A 17899-nucleotide genomic window follows, 5' to 3' on the forward strand; every position below is an offset into this window, starting at 1 on the left:
TGATTAAAAGTCCAAAACCTTCATGCGCACTAGTAAGATGCATATACAGATGTTACTAAACACCTATACAACTAATCAAGCTATCTTGTGTTCCAGTTTCGAGGTTCAGATGTTGTTGAAGTGCAGAATTTCAGACCAGCTACAACAGATGACATAGGAAGTGTTCATGCTGGGCCCTATATTTCAGGGCTTGAGAAGGTAGCATAGCCATAAGGTTTGGTAATTCTTCTTATTAATGTTGTTGTACAATAATTCAAAACTTCTCTGGTGGTGTGTTTGATTGATGGAAGTGTGTTTGATTGATAGGAAGTCACTTTTCAGGAAAATGTTTTCCATGACGACAACATTTTGGTTTCTAGAAAATGTTTTCCATCAAAATGAGAAAAATGACTTTCCTCGTATATCGATGCAAATCATTTCCGAACTTCTATTTACACTTCTAACTTCATGTCTTTTATTGGAGACTATAACATAAATTTTTAACTTTATATTATTTATTTCAAGCAACACCTAGACATTATTGATTTTTACTAGTAAATTTTTGAATCAAAGCATTACCTGGTTTGCCAAGATTATTATTAATCCTTAATGGATCTATGTTTTTCTGAAACTATTTTCTACTCACCAATCAAATACTAGAAAACATTTTCTTGAAAAATAGTTTGAAAAATAATGACTTCCATCACACAAATAAACGTTGAATTCGATCTAAAAATTTACATTTCCTTAATATTTTCAATCCATTCGATCATGGATACGGGTTTTTTTTTTTGATCCGTAGATAGAGATGGTCTCATGCTTGGCATTCCTCTTTTTTTTTTTCAATTTTGGGCTATTGCTTAAAAGTCATCTATTATTCTGATGTTACATGAAGATTTGGGTTTGAAAAGTCGATATTGGTACGTATTCTACATGGCCGCTTTCACTTTTAGTGGGATTTATTCTATCTTAAAGTAGTATGTGAACCACCCATACCCATGTCATTGCCATTCACTAAGAGTGCACCATGAAAGTGAAGAGTCCACATAGATTAAAATAATGTTTTAATTTGTAATGTCCACATGCGTAGTTTTGTCATATATTGTAAAGAGTCTAGCATAAAGACTTTTTACCTTATTTTTGGAATTTGTTCTTTAAAAAAATTGTAACGTGGAGAAATGGTGGGTTCCCTATTTTTGCTTAGGCCTGCATGGATTTCAAGAGACTATAGGTCCTTCGAGACAACTCTCTTTCATGTGATTTTGGGTTTACCTCGTTCTTTGTTAACACTTTCACTCACTATGATTTCACATTCATAAATTGACGTAGGACATGGCTAAACCATCTCAAACGTCATTTCTCTCATTTTATCCTCAATGTGTGCTTTATCTAAATATTCTTAGTTGTAAAAGATTTAGTAACAATACTTTTTATATAATTTTAATTTTAGGAAAATAAAGAAATTGATGAACTGTGATAGAAAATTGAATGGTTGTACTCTCATATTCCTAACTTGTCCATTTTTTCGGAAACTGAGGGAATGTTTTCCACATTATTATTACTTTGCATCATTGTTGTCATCATCCTTAGTATTTGTTACTATTCCAATTGTTATTTGTTATTTGTGATGTCATTGTAATAATTGTTATCGTTGTTAATATTTATTTATTATTAGTAGTAGTATTATTATCATCATCATCTTTGTCATCGCCATTGTCACCATTATTTTTTCTCATCCTATGTTCTCTTGATTTGTTGACTATCATCTGCAGGCTATGGATCAAGCTTCAGAGAAAGGTCTAATTTTCATTGATGGATCTGGACCCACATATGCTACTGCCACAGTAAGAATATATCTCTTACGGTAACTCTTCCTCTTTCTGATGCTAGTCTCTATTACTGTCTGGGAGAATAATAACCAGATTTAACTTTATGGTGTTAACACGCATGCGTCACATTACGCTTATTTTTCCCTTTTCCCAACTATTTTTGGTGTTTTCTGCTGGGTGTTCGTCAGCCATTGTAACAACCCATTAGGTCGTTTTGGGTACTATAACGTCTTATTTCATAAAAGACACTTTGATAAATTCTAAATGGGTATTTTGGACTATTCGTAACTATAGGTATATAACTAATGGGTTAATTTTAATAATTAATTTAGTCGGTGGTTAAAGAAAATAACATTAAAATTAGTAGTGAGCCATTTTTACCACTTTTATAATTGGTCATGTATAATAATTAGGGTAAGAAATAATCTGTAAAAGAAAGAAAAGTGAAAACTAGGCGAGAAACTTTACTTGCGGCGTCTAACAAGGAAGACCGACATCGAGGTAATGTTTTGAATCTTCAATGTCCTTATTTAATGGTAGGGGGTTTAGTATTATATAATAATATTTCATGGTTAGATATAAATTGAAAGTGGGTGTTAGCGGATGTGCTGGAAGTTTGGATTTTGAATAAGAAAGTGAGGGTGATAATGAATTGGTTGATGGACTAATGATTAGCCAATCATTGACTTGATATGATAAATTTGGCTTAGAGTTGTTGCCACTATTTTTCGAAGCCAATGACTTTAATCTTGAATTTTATTACGTTGTCATCATATTATAAATTGAGATTTAATATATTGAGATATGTAATTAAATATTAGGTGTATTATATAATTCGAATATCATTAAAGTGATGATAATTAGAGCAATTGAGATTTATCCTTAGGCTTGAACTTTAGGAAAGTGACTAGATTTAGGTGAGTTTTTGGGTCTAGGCTAGACATATAGTAATATGGGTGTCTATAGACTCGTTTACTTATGAATTATGCATGTTTAATAGATTGAAAACGTTCAGAGGCATTGAGGAAAGGAAAAGCTTTGGAAAATTAGCTTGCACGACTTCGATTCCTCGGTCGAGGTAGGTTATGATTTATTGTATGGGATAGATAGACATAGACTCTTAATAGTGATTGATAATCATTAAGTGATATTGTGAATTTCTCTATGTACTTGGTTGTGTGGTTTGGATAATCTGTGTTGTTTGTGATTGGTCTGAAATTCTGACACCGTGAAATTTATAATCTTGAACCTTCTCTATCGAAGTGATGCCTTGAATAAAGAAGGCTTGATGAAATATTGTTAATGAAGTTAAAGTGGTGATAATAAATGATAAATTAAGGATATATTTGGATCGGGTGCCACGAGCCGGCACGATGTTATTGGATCGGGTGTCGCGTTCCGGCAAGACAACATTAAAGGAAAACATATAAACAACGTAATGTACTAAAAAAAAAAAACGTAATGTACTCAATCTCAAAAACAAAAGAGAAAAGAAACTAATATGCAACGAGTAATAGTATAAAAATCAACTATGACACTTAGTAGGTGGCAAGCAACAACCAACATGAACAAGTGACAACAACACTAAAGTAAGTACGTAATCAGTCAACAATATCAAGAGCACACATGGGGACTCATGCCTCCAAACTAAGCTATTTTAGGAATTGAGTTCTTTGAGATTAAGTACATTACATTGTTTATATATGTTTTCCTTTAATGTTGCCGTGCCGGAATGTGACACCCGATCCAATAACATCGTGCCGGCTCGTGGCACCCGATCCAAATATATCGTTAATTTATTATTACCTCTTTTCACTGCATTAACAATATTTCATAAAGCCTACTTTATTCAAGGCATCACTTTGATAGAGAAAGTTCAAGATTATAAATTTCACGGTCTCAGGATTTCAGACCAATCACAAATAACACATAGATTGTCCAAACCACACAACCAAGTACATAAAGAAATTCACAATATCACTCAATGATTATCAATCACTATTAAGAGTCTATCTATCACATAGAATAAACCCTAATCTATCTCCACCGAGGAATCGAAGTCGAGCAAGCTAATTCTTCAAAACTTTTCCTTTCTTCAATGCCTTCGAACGTTTTCAATCTATTAAACATGCATAATTCATAAGTAAATGAGTCTATAGACACCCATATTACTATATGTCTAGCCTAGACCCAAAAACTCACCCCAATCTATAGTCACTTTCCTAAAGTTCAAGCCTAAGGATAAGTCTCAATTGCTTTAATTATCATCACTTTAATGATATTCGAATTATACAATACACCTAATATTTAATTACATATCTCAATATATTAAAACTCAATTTATAATATGATGACAACGTAATAAAATTCAAGATTAAAGCCATTGGCTTTGAAAACTAGTGACAACAACTCTGACCCAAATTTATCATATACTATAAGCCAAATTTATCATATCATCAGCCAATGATTGACTAATCATTAATCCATCAACTAATTCATTATCACCCTCACTTTCTTATTCAAAATCCAAACTCCCATCACATCCGCTAACACCCACTTTCAATTCATATCTAACCATGAAATATTATTATATAATATTTAACCCCCTATCATTAATTAAGGACATTGAAGATTCAAAACATTACCTCGATGTCACTTTAACTTTTATCAAAAAAAAACATTACCTCGATGTCGGTATTCCTTGTTAGACGACGCAGGTAAAGTTTCTCGCCTAGTTTTCTTTCGTCTTTCTTTTATAGATTATTTATTTATCCTAATTATTATACACGACCAATTATAAAACTGGTAAAAAAAGCTCACCACTAATTTTAATGTTATTTTCTTTATCCCCCGACTAAATTAATTATTAAAATTACCTCATTAATTATATAAATAATTATAGTTACAAATAGTCCAAAATACCCATTTAGAATTTATCGGAAGAGTTTTTTATGAAATAAGAAGCTATAGTACCCAAAACGACCTAATGGGTTGTTACATTAGATACCAATTTACTCATCGTTCGTCCTCGAACGATCAAAAGAAGATGATGGTAAGAAGGGGTACCTAAATCGACAAAAAAATGTGGATATCTTTCTTGCATATCAGCCTCACTCTCCCAAATGGACTCTTCAACATACCGATTTTTCCACTGAACCTTGATAGATGCAATCTCCTTTGACCTCAACTTGCGAACCTCCCTATCTAGAATAGCTACAGGCTCAGGCTCCTCCTCATAAGATAGATTCTCATCAAGCAGGACCGAATCCCAACGAATAATGTAGTTTCCATCACCATGATATATTTTCACTATAGACACATGAAATATCGGGTGCACTCCTGACAACCCTGGAGGGAAGGCCAATTCATAAGCCACCTCCCCAACACGCTTAAGAACTTCAAATCGCCCAATATATCTTGGATTAAGCTTACCAAACCGCATCACACCCTTCATGGGTGAAACCTTCAGCAGGACTTGTTCACCCTCCATAAACTCTAAATCCCTGACCTTCCGATCTGCATGCTCCTTCTGCTTGTTCTGAGCTGCTAGAAGCTTCTCCTGAATGAATTTCACTTTCTCTAACGATTCCCTCAAAAGATCGGTACCCCAAGGTCTCACCTCAAATGCATCAAACCAACCAATGAGAGACCTACATCTCCTCCCATATAATGCCTCAAATGGGGCCATACCAATACTCGAGTGATAGCTATTGTTGTACGAAAACTCTGCCAAGGGTAAAAACTGATCACAATGAACACCAAAATCCATCACGCACGCACGAAACATATCCTATAGCACTTGATTGTTGACTGTCCATCGGTCTGAAGGTGAAATGCAGTACTAAGATCCAATCTAGTACCTAATTCAGCTTGCAAGGTCCTCCAAAAGTTAGAAGTAAATTGCGTACCTCTATCTGATATAATGGAGATCGAAACTCCATGCAATCGAACAATCTCGCGGATATAGAGTTTGGCTAACTTCTCTGCATTATAAGTCACCTTGACTAGAATGAACTGAGTAGACTTAGTTAATCTGTCAACAATTACCCATATAGAATCAAACTTACCCAATGTCTTTGGCAGACCAACCATGAAATTCATTGCAATTCTTTCCCACTTCCATTCAGGAATGGACATTCATTGAAGTGTCCCTCTAGGCCTCTGATGCTCGTACTTTACTTGCTGACAATTTGGGCGTTGGGCAACAAAATCAACAATGTCACGCTTCATTCTACTCCACCAATAATGTTGTCTCAAATCACGATACATCTTGGTTGCACCAGGATGTATAGAATACCTCGAACTATGAGCCTCTACAAGGATAGTATGAGTCAAATCATCAACACGGGGCACACATACCCGCCGCTTAATTCTCAAGACGCCTTCCTCATCAATCACAACCTCTTTAACCTCTCCTCGCAATACCATGTCTTGAATTCGGCTCAGCTTCTCATCATCAAACTGCTTTCCTTTAAGCTTGTCAAGAAAAGATCTTGCCTCCACACAAGCCAAGAATCCTCCTTTCTCAATTACTTTCAGTCTCATAGTCATTAGCCAGAGTTTAAACTTCTCTAGCCAATGGGCGTCTAGAAACTTGTTAGTGGGCTAAACTCCCATGCTCCCTGCTTTTCTACTTAGGGCATCAACCATAATATTAACTTTTCCTGGGTGATATAGAATAGTAATGTCATTCTTTCAGTAACTCCATCCACCTCCTTTGCCTCAAATTCAAGTCCTTCTGAGTGAACACATATTGTAAACTACGATGATCTGTATACACTTCACACTTGACCCCATGTAGATAATGCCTCCACTGCTTCAATGCAAATACAACTGCAGCCAACTCCAAATCATGGGTTGGATAGTTAAGTTCGTGCACTTTCAATTGCCTTGAAGCATAGGCAAATACATTACTCTCCTGCATTGGCACCGCACCTAAACCAAAATAAGATGCATCACAATAAACAATGAAATTCTTACCTTCCACAGGCAAGGCAAGAATCCGTGCAGTAGTCAACAAGGTCTTGAGTTTCAGGAAGCTCTCTTCACACTCATCCGACCATACAAATGGAACATTATGCTTGGTCAGTTGGGAAGCAATGGAAGAAAATCCCTTAACGAACCGACGGTAGTAGCTAGCTAAACCAACAAAACTCCTTACCTCTGAAACATTAGTAGGCCTTACCCAACTCTTCACTGCTTCGATTTTAGTGGGATCCACCATCACTTCATCCTTAGAAACCACGTGCCCCAAGATAGTAAAATTTGGAGAAAGCCAAGTCATACCCAGAATTACATCGAAATCAACCATTTCCAAAATAATCAAATCTACATAAGTTTTGCTCCCCACAAAAGTCACAAGGCAAGACCTATACACCTTCTCAACTAACACCAACTCACCAACATGAGTAGAGACACGAATAGGCATGTCAAGCTAGTCACAATGCAAATCAAGTCCATTAGCTAATAAGGAAGATACATAAGAAAATGTGGATCCAGGATCAAACAATACAGAAGCCATGCAATCACAGACCAGAAGAGTACCTGTGATAACAACATTGGATGCTTGTGCCTCTGGCCTCCCGGGGAAAACATAACAATGGGCTTTATCACATGTCTATCCATTGCCTCTATCGGGCTGCGCTACAGTAGTTCCAACCTGCCCGCCACCCCGGCCGAACTGGTGACCACCATTACCTTAGCCACCACGTCCTCTTGAATGACGACCTCTACCATGACCACCCCTACCTCTAACTGTTGGAGATTTGTAACTCTGATCATACCGAGCCTGACTCTGCCTCAGACAGTATTTCCTGATATGCCCAGCCTCACCACATCCATAGCAAGTCCTGGAGTCGAGAGTTTGTCTCTGTGAAGACGAAGAATACTGAAGATAACCCCCAAGCTCAGAAAAAGGCTCGCTGGTCGGTGACGGACCCTCAGGTGAAACCTGCAATGTAGACTGAAGAGGACGGGGTGGATAACCCCCAGAACTCTACCCTCTGAAGTAAGAACCACTAACCTCACCTCCTTTACGGAACTTCTTAAATGTTGACACCTTGGTGAAGTCATCTGGCTTCACCCCCTTTACCTCTATCACAAAATCAACCACTTCTTGAAAAGATTTTGTAGAAGCAGCTACTTGTAATGCTGGAATCTGCAAATCTTACCTCAGTCCCTTCACAAAGCGGCGAATCCGCTCTTGCGGACTGAAGCAAAGCTGAGTGGCATATTTGGATAATGCATGAAATTTGGCCTCATAGGCTGCAACCGACATCTTTCTTGCTCTATGTTCAGGATCTTATCTCTCCTCCTGTCCCTCAAAGTCCGAGTATATACTTCTCCATGAAGAAGCTAGAAAATGCTGCCTATGTCATAGGTGGTGCCTTTGCTGGTCGACATTCAACATGAGACCTCCACCACATTTTGGCATCCCCTTGAAACTGGTAGGTAACAAACTCAACACCGAATCGCTCCACTATGTCCATCTTATGAAGCAGCTTGTGACAATCCACATGGAAATCATAAGCATCTTCAGATTCAGTACCTTTGAAGACGGGAGGTTTCAACTTTAAGAACTTGATAAAGAGATCATGCTCGTCACTAGTCATTATAGGCCCTGTAGTCAATCGAGGAAACATGCATGTTTCCAAGGACGCATCTATGCGGGGAGCCACAACAGCTGCATGTTGTACTACTTGTACTTGAGTTGCTAGTGCAGAAAACGCTGGGGTGCCTGGCCCTGATCAGATAACCCGCTAAGATAAGTGAGAACCTGGTTGATCATCTCTGGAGTAGGCTGGGGTGGTGCTTCCTTCTCATGAATTTGCTCATCCTCCCCCTCATCACCTCTCTCGCTACCTCGTCAGCCGGTGGAGGGGTCACTGCTCCATCTCTAGTTGGACCAGTTGCTTATCCTCTGCCTCTAGTGGGCCTTCTCCCGTGACCTCTACCACAGCCTCTCGCCATTGCTCCCCCTCGGGTTGCAGCCCCAATAGTTGGCTCAGGCGCACCCTGTCTTACTGGTGTTGGTGTTCCCATAGTTGTTGCTCTAGTTTTGACCAAACAAAACATGTCACTTTGTATGGTATTTTGGTTTCCATAAATGCTTCCAGGGCAACTACACATTAAGGTGGTTGTTCTGATTCCTCATATAATTTGCTGTCTTGACTGAAAAGATCCCTATACTGTCTCTCAGCCACCGTAATCTATCTTGTTCTAGTGAGACTCCTTTTGAAGAAATTGAGAATGTTGAGGAATTCTATGAATCTATCCATATCCTAAGTCATTTAGAGGCCTTCTGTCATTGAGATCCCAGCCTTGGTTACTCCAAACTTCAGTGATTTTAGCTTTTTGTTGTTGATGTAGTATGAGAACATCTGGAAATAGAAGCCTAAGGGCACCTCCAACCTTATACTCTATTTTTACTCTCCAAATATAGAGTTCTCTATTTTGTTAGACAATCAACTCCAACCCAATTCTCTATTTTACTCTCTAAAAAAGAATCTTCTCCTCTCTCCTCAGTATATTCTATTTTAATCTTATTTTCTTATTTCATAATATAAATCTTTTCTTTCTTTTTCCCAAATAATCACTTTATATAATTTTCATGTGATATAAAATTTTACTATTTCAAAATTTTTATATAATATAAATTTATATTTTATTCTACATTTCTTTTTTTTGAACTTGGTAACTTTATTTTATTCTACATTTCTAAATAACATAAATTGCAAGAAAATATTATATAATATACTAATTAATGGACAAATTCAAATAAAAGTGAAATACAATCACATAAACACTCAACTTTCAAAATTATTACTTTACTCCCATAAATGCTCTACTAATGCATTACGAAGTTTAAAGTGAGCATTTTTGTCCTTAATTTTTTTTATGTCTAACTAAAAATTATTCCATCCGGAGATTTTCATCTACCACCATTTATGTAGTTGGAGCCTCTATGGCATCTTGAATTGGTCCATTAAGATCATGTTCATCCCAGTGTTATCAAAGGCGCACTTAAGCCTTGAAGCGAGGCTCAAAATGTGTTGAGCGCTTTGCCTCGCTTTATGTGTGCTTAAGTGTTGTCATCAAGGTTCTAAGGCAAACATTTCCTTGCCAATGAGCCTCTTATGAAGAAGTGACACTAAATAATTGATATTTCACTTTATCATAATTTTTTTCAATTTCTTTGGTCATATATTTGCCATTCATATTTATAATTAGTAGTCTTGGACTAAATATATATATATATATATTTGTTTTCTTTTCTCCTTTTGCGCCTTTTTCATTAAAGCCCACGCTTTGTTTGCACTTTTGCGCTTTAAGCCCCTACATACCTTAGAGATTTTTTGTGCTTTTCGCCTTTGATAACACTGTTCTTCCTCGATTATCATGTTGTGCAGTATAATACATGTAGTCATTATATCATGTAATACTTTCTTTCTCCAAAAATGTGACGGTCCCGCCATAATTGCAAAACGTAATTGCAGAATTCCGAATGCACGTTCAAAAAATAATAATAAAATCAAATTATATTATTGACGAAAATTAGAAAAAAATTGAAATATTATTGATTTGGGATGAAAGTAGTATATATTAAATGATATATTTTTTAAAATATTAAATTACATTTAAAAAGAATTATGTATTAGATATTTAATTAATTGCATTATATATAAAATAATACATTAATTAGAAAATAATAGAAATAATAATAAAATATTAAAAAAAGTGAAATAGAGAGTGTGAATTTGGAGAACTACTATTCAACTCTCTAAAAATGAAGAATAGAGTTTAAAATAAAGAGGGTTGGAGTGCCATTCTCTATTTACTCTCCAAATATAGAGAATGGAGAGTAAAATAGAGGTGGGTTGGAGATGGTCTGAGTGAACCAGGTCCTAATCAGTTGTCTTCCCAAAAGGAAGTTTTTGTGGCCATTCCCAACTTTGAGGCTAGTATTGATACTGAAAATCTGGCATAGATTTCTAATAGTCTTCCATACACTGACCCCATATACAGTGCTGTCTGCTTTGGTCTTCCACGCATCTTCTTCTCCACACTTCTCTTTAATTGCCTTCTTTCAGAGTGATTGTCCTTCATTTGTATATCTCCATAACCACCTCATTAGCAAACTTTGATTTTGTTTCCTTGCATTCTTTATATCAAGTCCAGCAACTGTATTTCAGCCCGTTTCCATTTTAGGCCTAATTAGGGACTTTTAAGTCATTAATATGTAATAATTAGACCTAGTATAAATACTTGGTTTCCTAGAATAACTAGGGTTAGCTTACTGTGATGATTGATGTATTTTGTGGAGTTGGATGGTATCCAAACTTTGATTCAAGATTTTTAAGGGTGTTTTCAAGTGGATTGATTCTATTTAAGGATATCCTATAGTTTAGGAGTGCTATTTAAGTGCACTAAGTAGGGTTGTTGATATCTGTCAATTGTTCTTGTTGGTACTTTTAAGTTGTATCTTCTCTAAATCCCTTTCAATTGCTTTCTTAAGTTCTTATTAATCCTACCCTAGCTTACATCATGACATTTTAGGCAAGCGCCAAAATTGTAGGACATCATGAATGAGGATTAATCAGAAAACTCAGATCAGAAAAGCTAGTTGCTTCTTGTATGAGTCTACGACATCATCCTAATGAGACACAAGTGGTCATATATGGTGCTTTATGTTCATCAACTAAACATATGGAGATACTATTTAACTATTCATTATGCATGATGATGGAGGAGTGTAACTATGAAAGCTCAGCCCTGTGCATAACCCCACAGACATTAACATTCCATTTAAGTAAATTTCATGCTCTAAGTTCTCTAATATTTAATGAAATAATTACTCTTAATCAGGCAAGTTTTTGAATTTGTATGAGCTAATAAGGTTCCTAAAATTATTGAGTTCCGTGAGAAAGATTAACACCAAGTGTTCCTATGGCAATGTGAACAGACGTTCCAAGAGTCGTTATTGGCAGCTGGAGCTGGGATTTCCTTGGTTGATTCAGTGGTAATGTCTCAGTCTAAGCTGTTAGTAATATTTCAGTTTACTGGGAATACTTCGTTTAATGTAGCAATCAGTTCAGGGTGCGTTTTGTTGGTAAACTTCTCTCTCAAAGCTGGAGTAATTGTTTCATCTGATATTTCAGGTTGCAGCATCCAGAGTAAGCAAAGATCCTCCTGTCGCTTTTGCACTAATTCGACCTCCTGGTCACCATGCTGTTCCAAAGGGGGCCATGGGCTTTTGTGTGTTTGGAAATATTGCTATTGCTGCTCGTTATGCTCAAAGAATGCATGGATTGAAACGTGTTTTTATCATAGACTTTGATGTTCATCATGGAAATGGAACCAATGATGCCTTCTACGAGGACCCAGATATATTTTTCCTTTCAACTCACCAAGTAAGCTACACATTACATTGAACAAATTGCTTGGGAAATCTTGACGTTTTTACTTCTGAATCAACTGCTATTATAAAATGTAGTTTGAATGAACGAAAGAACATTCGGTTTTATCTAATAATTGAGCCAGATCTAGTGATCCACAAAGATGATTATTCTTGACACTATGTTTAGTTCAAGGGTGCTTGGGACTTGGTGATTACTCCTCAGACGCTTTCCTTCATTTTATTTGTTACAAATGAGCAGAAATAAAACACATCAATTATGATTGTTGTCATGTCCCAAAATACCTCCTAGATGCAACTGAGATCTTCCAAGTGTTCTAAAAGTGCTGAAACTCAACCAAGCCCCTTGAGTACAAACTAAAACCATTCCAACATGTCTCAAAATTCATTTTCAATTTATTTGAAGTCTCAAAACACATAATGAGATACATATACTAAAATGAAGGTGTTTGGTAGTTACAATTATCTTGTCCAACATCAGCAAGGTTAATTTTTGGTTTGGTGGATTTGTATGGTTCTCCACTTCTTTCGGTGGAAGTGAAGATCAATGCACAAGTCATAGAAAACAAAGAAATTTCAAGTATCTTGGGTCCATAATCGAAGGAGATGGGGAGATTGATGAGGATGTCATGCATCGTATTGGAACAGGGTGGGTGAAATGAAGGCTCGTATCCAGGGTACTGGGTGATAATATTGTGTTGCCAAGGCTTAAAGGTAAATTCTACAGTGTGCTGGTTAGACCGATATTTTTGTATCAGGCTGAGTGTTGGTTAGTCAAGAACGCGAACATTTAAATAATAAATGTAACGGAGATGAAGATGCTTAGATGGATGTATGGGCTTATTACAAGAGATATGATTAGAAACACGAGGTTATACAGGGTAAGGTGGCAGTAGCGACTGTGGCGGACAAGATAGGGATATGAGGTTGAGATGGTTTGAGCATGTGAGGAGGAGGAGTGTATTGGCATGATGGGCAGATCATAGAGTATCTTGTAGGATCTACATTAAATATTCTCAATATGGAATATGTAAGATTTATTCTTGATCCGTTGTTACTTTTGATTTTGTTGGAAGCTTTTGTATTCTTAGTTATTCGCCAACAGTTAGTCCTAAGTATGTAGAGACTAACTACTTAGGGTTCTTGGTCTTGGTTATTTTAGCTATTTTTTTTTCTTATCATTGTGTTTTTGATTTTCGCTATTCAAAAACATGACTTCACATCGGTACAGTGTTATCAAAAGCAAAGAGCGCAAAACAACTCTTAAGGTTCGTGGGGATTAAGCGCAAAGTGCAAATAAAACGTGGGCTCTAATGAAAAAAGGCGCAAAGGGAGAAAAAAATACAAATTATATGTTTAGTCCAAGACAAATAATTTATAAGTATGAATGAAAAATGTAAGAACAAAGAAATTTGAAAAATAATTACGATAAAGTGAAATATCAATGACTTAGTATTGTCTCTTGAGAAGAGGTTCATTGGCAAGGAAAAGTATGTCTTAGAACCTTGATGACGACACTGAAGCGAACATTAAGCGAGGCAAAACGTTCAACATGTTTTGAGCCTCGCTATAGGGCTTGAATGCACTTTCAATAACACTGCATCAGTTTGAGTCCTTCAATGTTCGTTCCACTAGAAAAATGTGGAACAAATTATTCTGCGTGGAAATTTTTGTTTCAACTATTTGTCACTGGAAAAAGAATTATGGGGCCATATAGATGGAAGTGATCCGGATCCTACAAAGTTAGGTCAGTGGAAAGTCAAAGATGCTCAAGTGATGACATGGAATTTAGGGTCAATTCACCCTCTTATTGTCCTTAATCTCAGGATATATAAGACTGCAAAGGCCATATAAGATTATTTATATATGGTTTACAACCATGACAATAGCATAAGACACTTTCAGTTAAAGCATGAAATTGCTAATTACTCTTAACAAAGTCTTTCTGTCCAGGATTATTTTTCTAGAGTTCAAAACTTAGGGCTAAATTTACTAATATTGTTTATGTTGAAATACGTGTTGAATCTCTTTCTATAATACAAGCAAAGCAAGCGAGATCAACTTTTTTTTGATGAAATTGCGATTTGATTTTGAGTGTTTGCTCTAACTTGATAAATCGTGATCTGTCTCCCTCCTTGGATATCTGTTTTAGGGAATTACTTCGTGTAGAGCAACGTCTTCTCACACAAACGTTTTCAAGCAAGAAAATGTTCAGATTGTTGCATTTGCTGCTCAAGGAAGAAGATATGGTAGGGATATGAGCGTATTCAATGCTATAGTTGCAAGCAATATGTGCTAGTAAAAAAATGTGAGAGGTTGACTATAACAAGAGTTGGGAAAAATAGAGGTATAGGCCGAAGAAGAACTAGGGAGAGGTGATTGGATAGGACATGTGGCAACTTCATCTTACTGAGGACATGATGCTAGATAAGAAGATGTTGAGAGAGAGGATCAGACTAGAAGGTTAGTAGGTAGCTGAGTGTTGTCACATTGTGTGGGAGAGGCATGGAGCTAGCCCTTCTCCGCTTCTCCATATTATAGTATTATTTAGTAATCGTGTAGTTTCTTATCTTCATTTGCCTTGTATCTTGTTATTAGATAGGGGGAGATGATTAGACATGACATGTGCCAGCTTTAGCTTACTGTAGACATGACCCTAGATAAGAAAATGTGGAGGGCGAGGATTAGGCAAGAAGGTTGGTATGGTAGGTAGCCGAGTGTTGTCATACTTTGTGTGGGAGAGGCATGGGGCTAACCTCCTCTCCGCTTCTCCTTATTAGTAGCATTATTTAGTAATCACACTGTTTCTTTTCTTCAATGTGTAGTACTATCTGTTGCTTTATTTGCCTTGTATCTTGTTATTTTGCTGTCATATTTATGTGCTACCATGCAATCAGATTATTCTCTTTTCTTTCGAGCCGAGGGTTTATTGGAAACAACCTCTCTACCCCATCCTACCTTATCCAGACCTCACTTGTGGAATCACACTGGGTATGATATTGTTATCTTCTTTTACCTACTACATTACAAGGAAACAACCTTCACCCCTGCTGATGCGTTCCTCGTTTCACCTCATTCAAACGTTGTGTTTAGAGGAAAACAGGATTTCTGTCATTATATGCCAGCTATGCACCTCGATGTGTAGAATTAATAGAGTCTGGAACTTAACAATTGCATGGATTTTATCAGTCATGCTCACTTATCCTTGGATCGATGTAGGCTGGAAGTTATCCAGGGACTGGTAAGATAGATCAAATTGGTAGTGGAAATGGTGAAGGATCAACACTAAATCTCCCTTTACCTGGAGGATCAGGTGATACAGCAATGCGAACAGTTTTTGATCAAGTTATTGTACCATGTGCTCAAAGGTTCAAGCCAGATATAATCCTTGTTTCAGCTGGGTAATTTTCTTGTCTGTCAAGATAGTCTCAACATTCGGAATATAAAACGAAACATATGACTTAAACACAGTTCCTTTTACTTTTCTTACTGTTCTGCTACTGTGTGGTTCCTTTTTCTTTTGACGTGAATAATGGATCATGTATTATGCTTGTGTTTTCTGCTAAACTAGCAATGTAATGAGGGCGGAATATTTGGTCTATTCACTACTATCATGCCTCATATATTCTGTTTCTGGTCTTGAAATGTTGTTAGCAGAAAAGGATGTTAAAACATAAAGATAGGACTTTCTGATTTCTTATCTAACGTAATTGAACTAACGTGTCGTCTAAAATTTTCAGGTATGATGCCCATCTGTTGGATCCACTTGCCAGCTTACAGTTCACAACAGGAACATATTACATGCTAGCCTCCAGCATTAAGCAACTTGCAAAAGATTTATGTGGGGGACGTTGCGTGTTTTTCTTAGAAGGGGGATATAATCTCAGTTCTCTGTCAAATTCAGTTGCAGAATCATTTCGTGCTTTTCTTGGGGATCGGAGCTTGGCTTCAGAGCTAGACGATCCATCCTATTTGCACGAAGAACCATTGAAGAAGGTGAAGCAGATTATTGAAAAAGTGAAGCACATACATTCCTTTTGAAAGTTTATATTGACAGTGGTCTAGAATTATTATACAGCTTTGTATAGGACACCATGACTTTTCTATAATTTGTATACAGCTTTGTTTAGTATATACGATATAAATTATATTAATGTTGTAAATTCGTAACGAAATTTGTTAAAAGTACAAGCTAAAATTGATGAACGCCCATTCTATTTAATTATTTCTTTCTTGGATAACAAATACTTATATATTGTATGATCCTGCAGAAGAATTGATGTGTGTATATATATATATGAAGGAAAAATGCAACTTTTGGTATTTCCTCTTCATTGTAACTGTTCTTTTTCTCTTTTCATTTTTTTTAATTACCTCTTAATTTGGTTTATGAAAATAAAAAAGACATCCATCAAAGGTATTTTAGTAACTCAACTTTTGATTTTTGTTCCCACTTTTAGTATTGTGTTATATTATGTTATGATATGATATGATGATTCTGTTCTAGTAGGGTATATCCCGTTCTCAATTTGAGAATAATATGAAATCGATTTGATGATTCTCTCAATGAACTCTCATACACAATGATTAAGGATGATTTACTCTTTAGATATCAAACTCTCATACACAGTAATCAAGAAATCTAAAGAATTGACATCCCCTAACCATTAGACTTCTATAGTAGAGAAATCTAGTAAACATTGAAACCCTTCTCATGTTCAAGTACTTATGTCACAGACTTAAAAGTAGAAAATCCTCCCTTTGGTTTGAATCGCTTGCATGAAGAATGAGCGAACAAGTAAAAGTACATGAAGATAATAGATCGATGTGAGGTCTCCTATTTATCGATTATAATTTCGACCTTTTTTTTTGTTGCAGCTACGAAAAGGAATTATGCGTATCAAATCAGGAGAGCACAATATTATCATCTCCAGAAAAATGGTCCACATTCTCTTTCATGATTAGCCAAAGGGAATATGGAGAACTCTTACCTTAACTACACTTCCATCTTCAATATTGGTGTATCTTACTTTTATAGGCAAGACTATTTAAGTAAGAAAATTGTAATGCAAGTGAAGAGTAGTGAGTCTTTAATGGAGATGAAGTAAATTTTGAAGAATTTATTTATTTGTATGGTCAAAGTGATTTCACAATATCGTTTTAACAATAAAATATTGAAAAGTGCAAAGAAATATAGGTGAGATGCTTCACATACAGACAACATATCGGGATAACTCGAGAAATAAGAACTTTCAATTAATTGAGGACAAAGAATGGGAGCAAAAAGGAAGAATTCCTAGGTTAACAGAATGGAATATATAGGAATGGTAGTTAAGAGTTCTTTAAGTTACAATCTTACTAAAAAGGTTAAGAAAGAGAAATATTAACTAACCTTAAAAATAAATTTAAGAAAATATTAATGGATAAAATAGCATTGCAAATTGCTAATATAGCGTGCTTCACGACTCTTCTTTTTCATAGCTACCACTTCTACAGGTTCATCATTCGTTCGACCATAATCGGTTGATTCATCACAAAGGTGTTTAGGTAAAATGCCAAACTTCACCATGTTCAACTCTTTCGTAAAGAGAGATTTAAATCCCTTGAACCAAGCTGTTCATGATTAGTAAAGAAAAAAACATTTCATTGAAACGGGATGGGAAAGTTCTACGCACAC

The 17899-nt window shown here is 36.1% G+C and overlaps 1 protein-coding gene and 1 pseudogene across 4 annotated transcripts in view; both read left to right on the top strand.

Moving 5' to 3' along the window:
- LOC102589749 (histone deacetylase 14) overlaps positions 1 to 16428 on the top strand; it is a 23688-nt gene extending 7260 nt beyond the window's left edge. For 3 of the 4 annotated variants that reach the window (XM_006364432.2, XM_015303960.1, XM_015303962.1), the window contains 6 exons: positions 97 to 198; positions 1752 to 1823; positions 11770 to 11826; positions 11966 to 12217; positions 15442 to 15623; positions 15963 to 16428. In XM_006364432.2, the coding sequence (XP_006364494.1) occupies positions 97 to 198; positions 1752 to 1823; positions 11770 to 11826; positions 11966 to 12217; positions 15442 to 15623; positions 15963 to 16263 (966 nt within the window). In that variant the 3' untranslated portion in view covers positions 16264 to 16428. The remainder of the gene's footprint in view (positions 1 to 96; positions 199 to 1751; positions 1824 to 11769; positions 11827 to 11965; positions 12218 to 15441; positions 15624 to 15962) is intronic. The other variant, XM_015303961.1, reaches the window with a different exon arrangement.
- The window catches only part of LOC102591760 (endoribonuclease Dicer homolog 2-like), a 79740-nt pseudogene that overhangs the window by 27416 nt on the left and 34425 nt on the right, over positions 1 to 17899 (top strand).

Source organism: Solanum tuberosum, unplaced genomic scaffold, assembly GCF_000226075.1.
Source record: "Solanum tuberosum cultivar DM 1-3 516 R44 unplaced genomic scaffold, SolTub_3.0 scf00499, whole genome shotgun sequence".
In the NCBI taxonomy this organism is placed as follows: domain Eukaryota; kingdom Viridiplantae; phylum Streptophyta; class Magnoliopsida; order Solanales; family Solanaceae; genus Solanum; species Solanum tuberosum.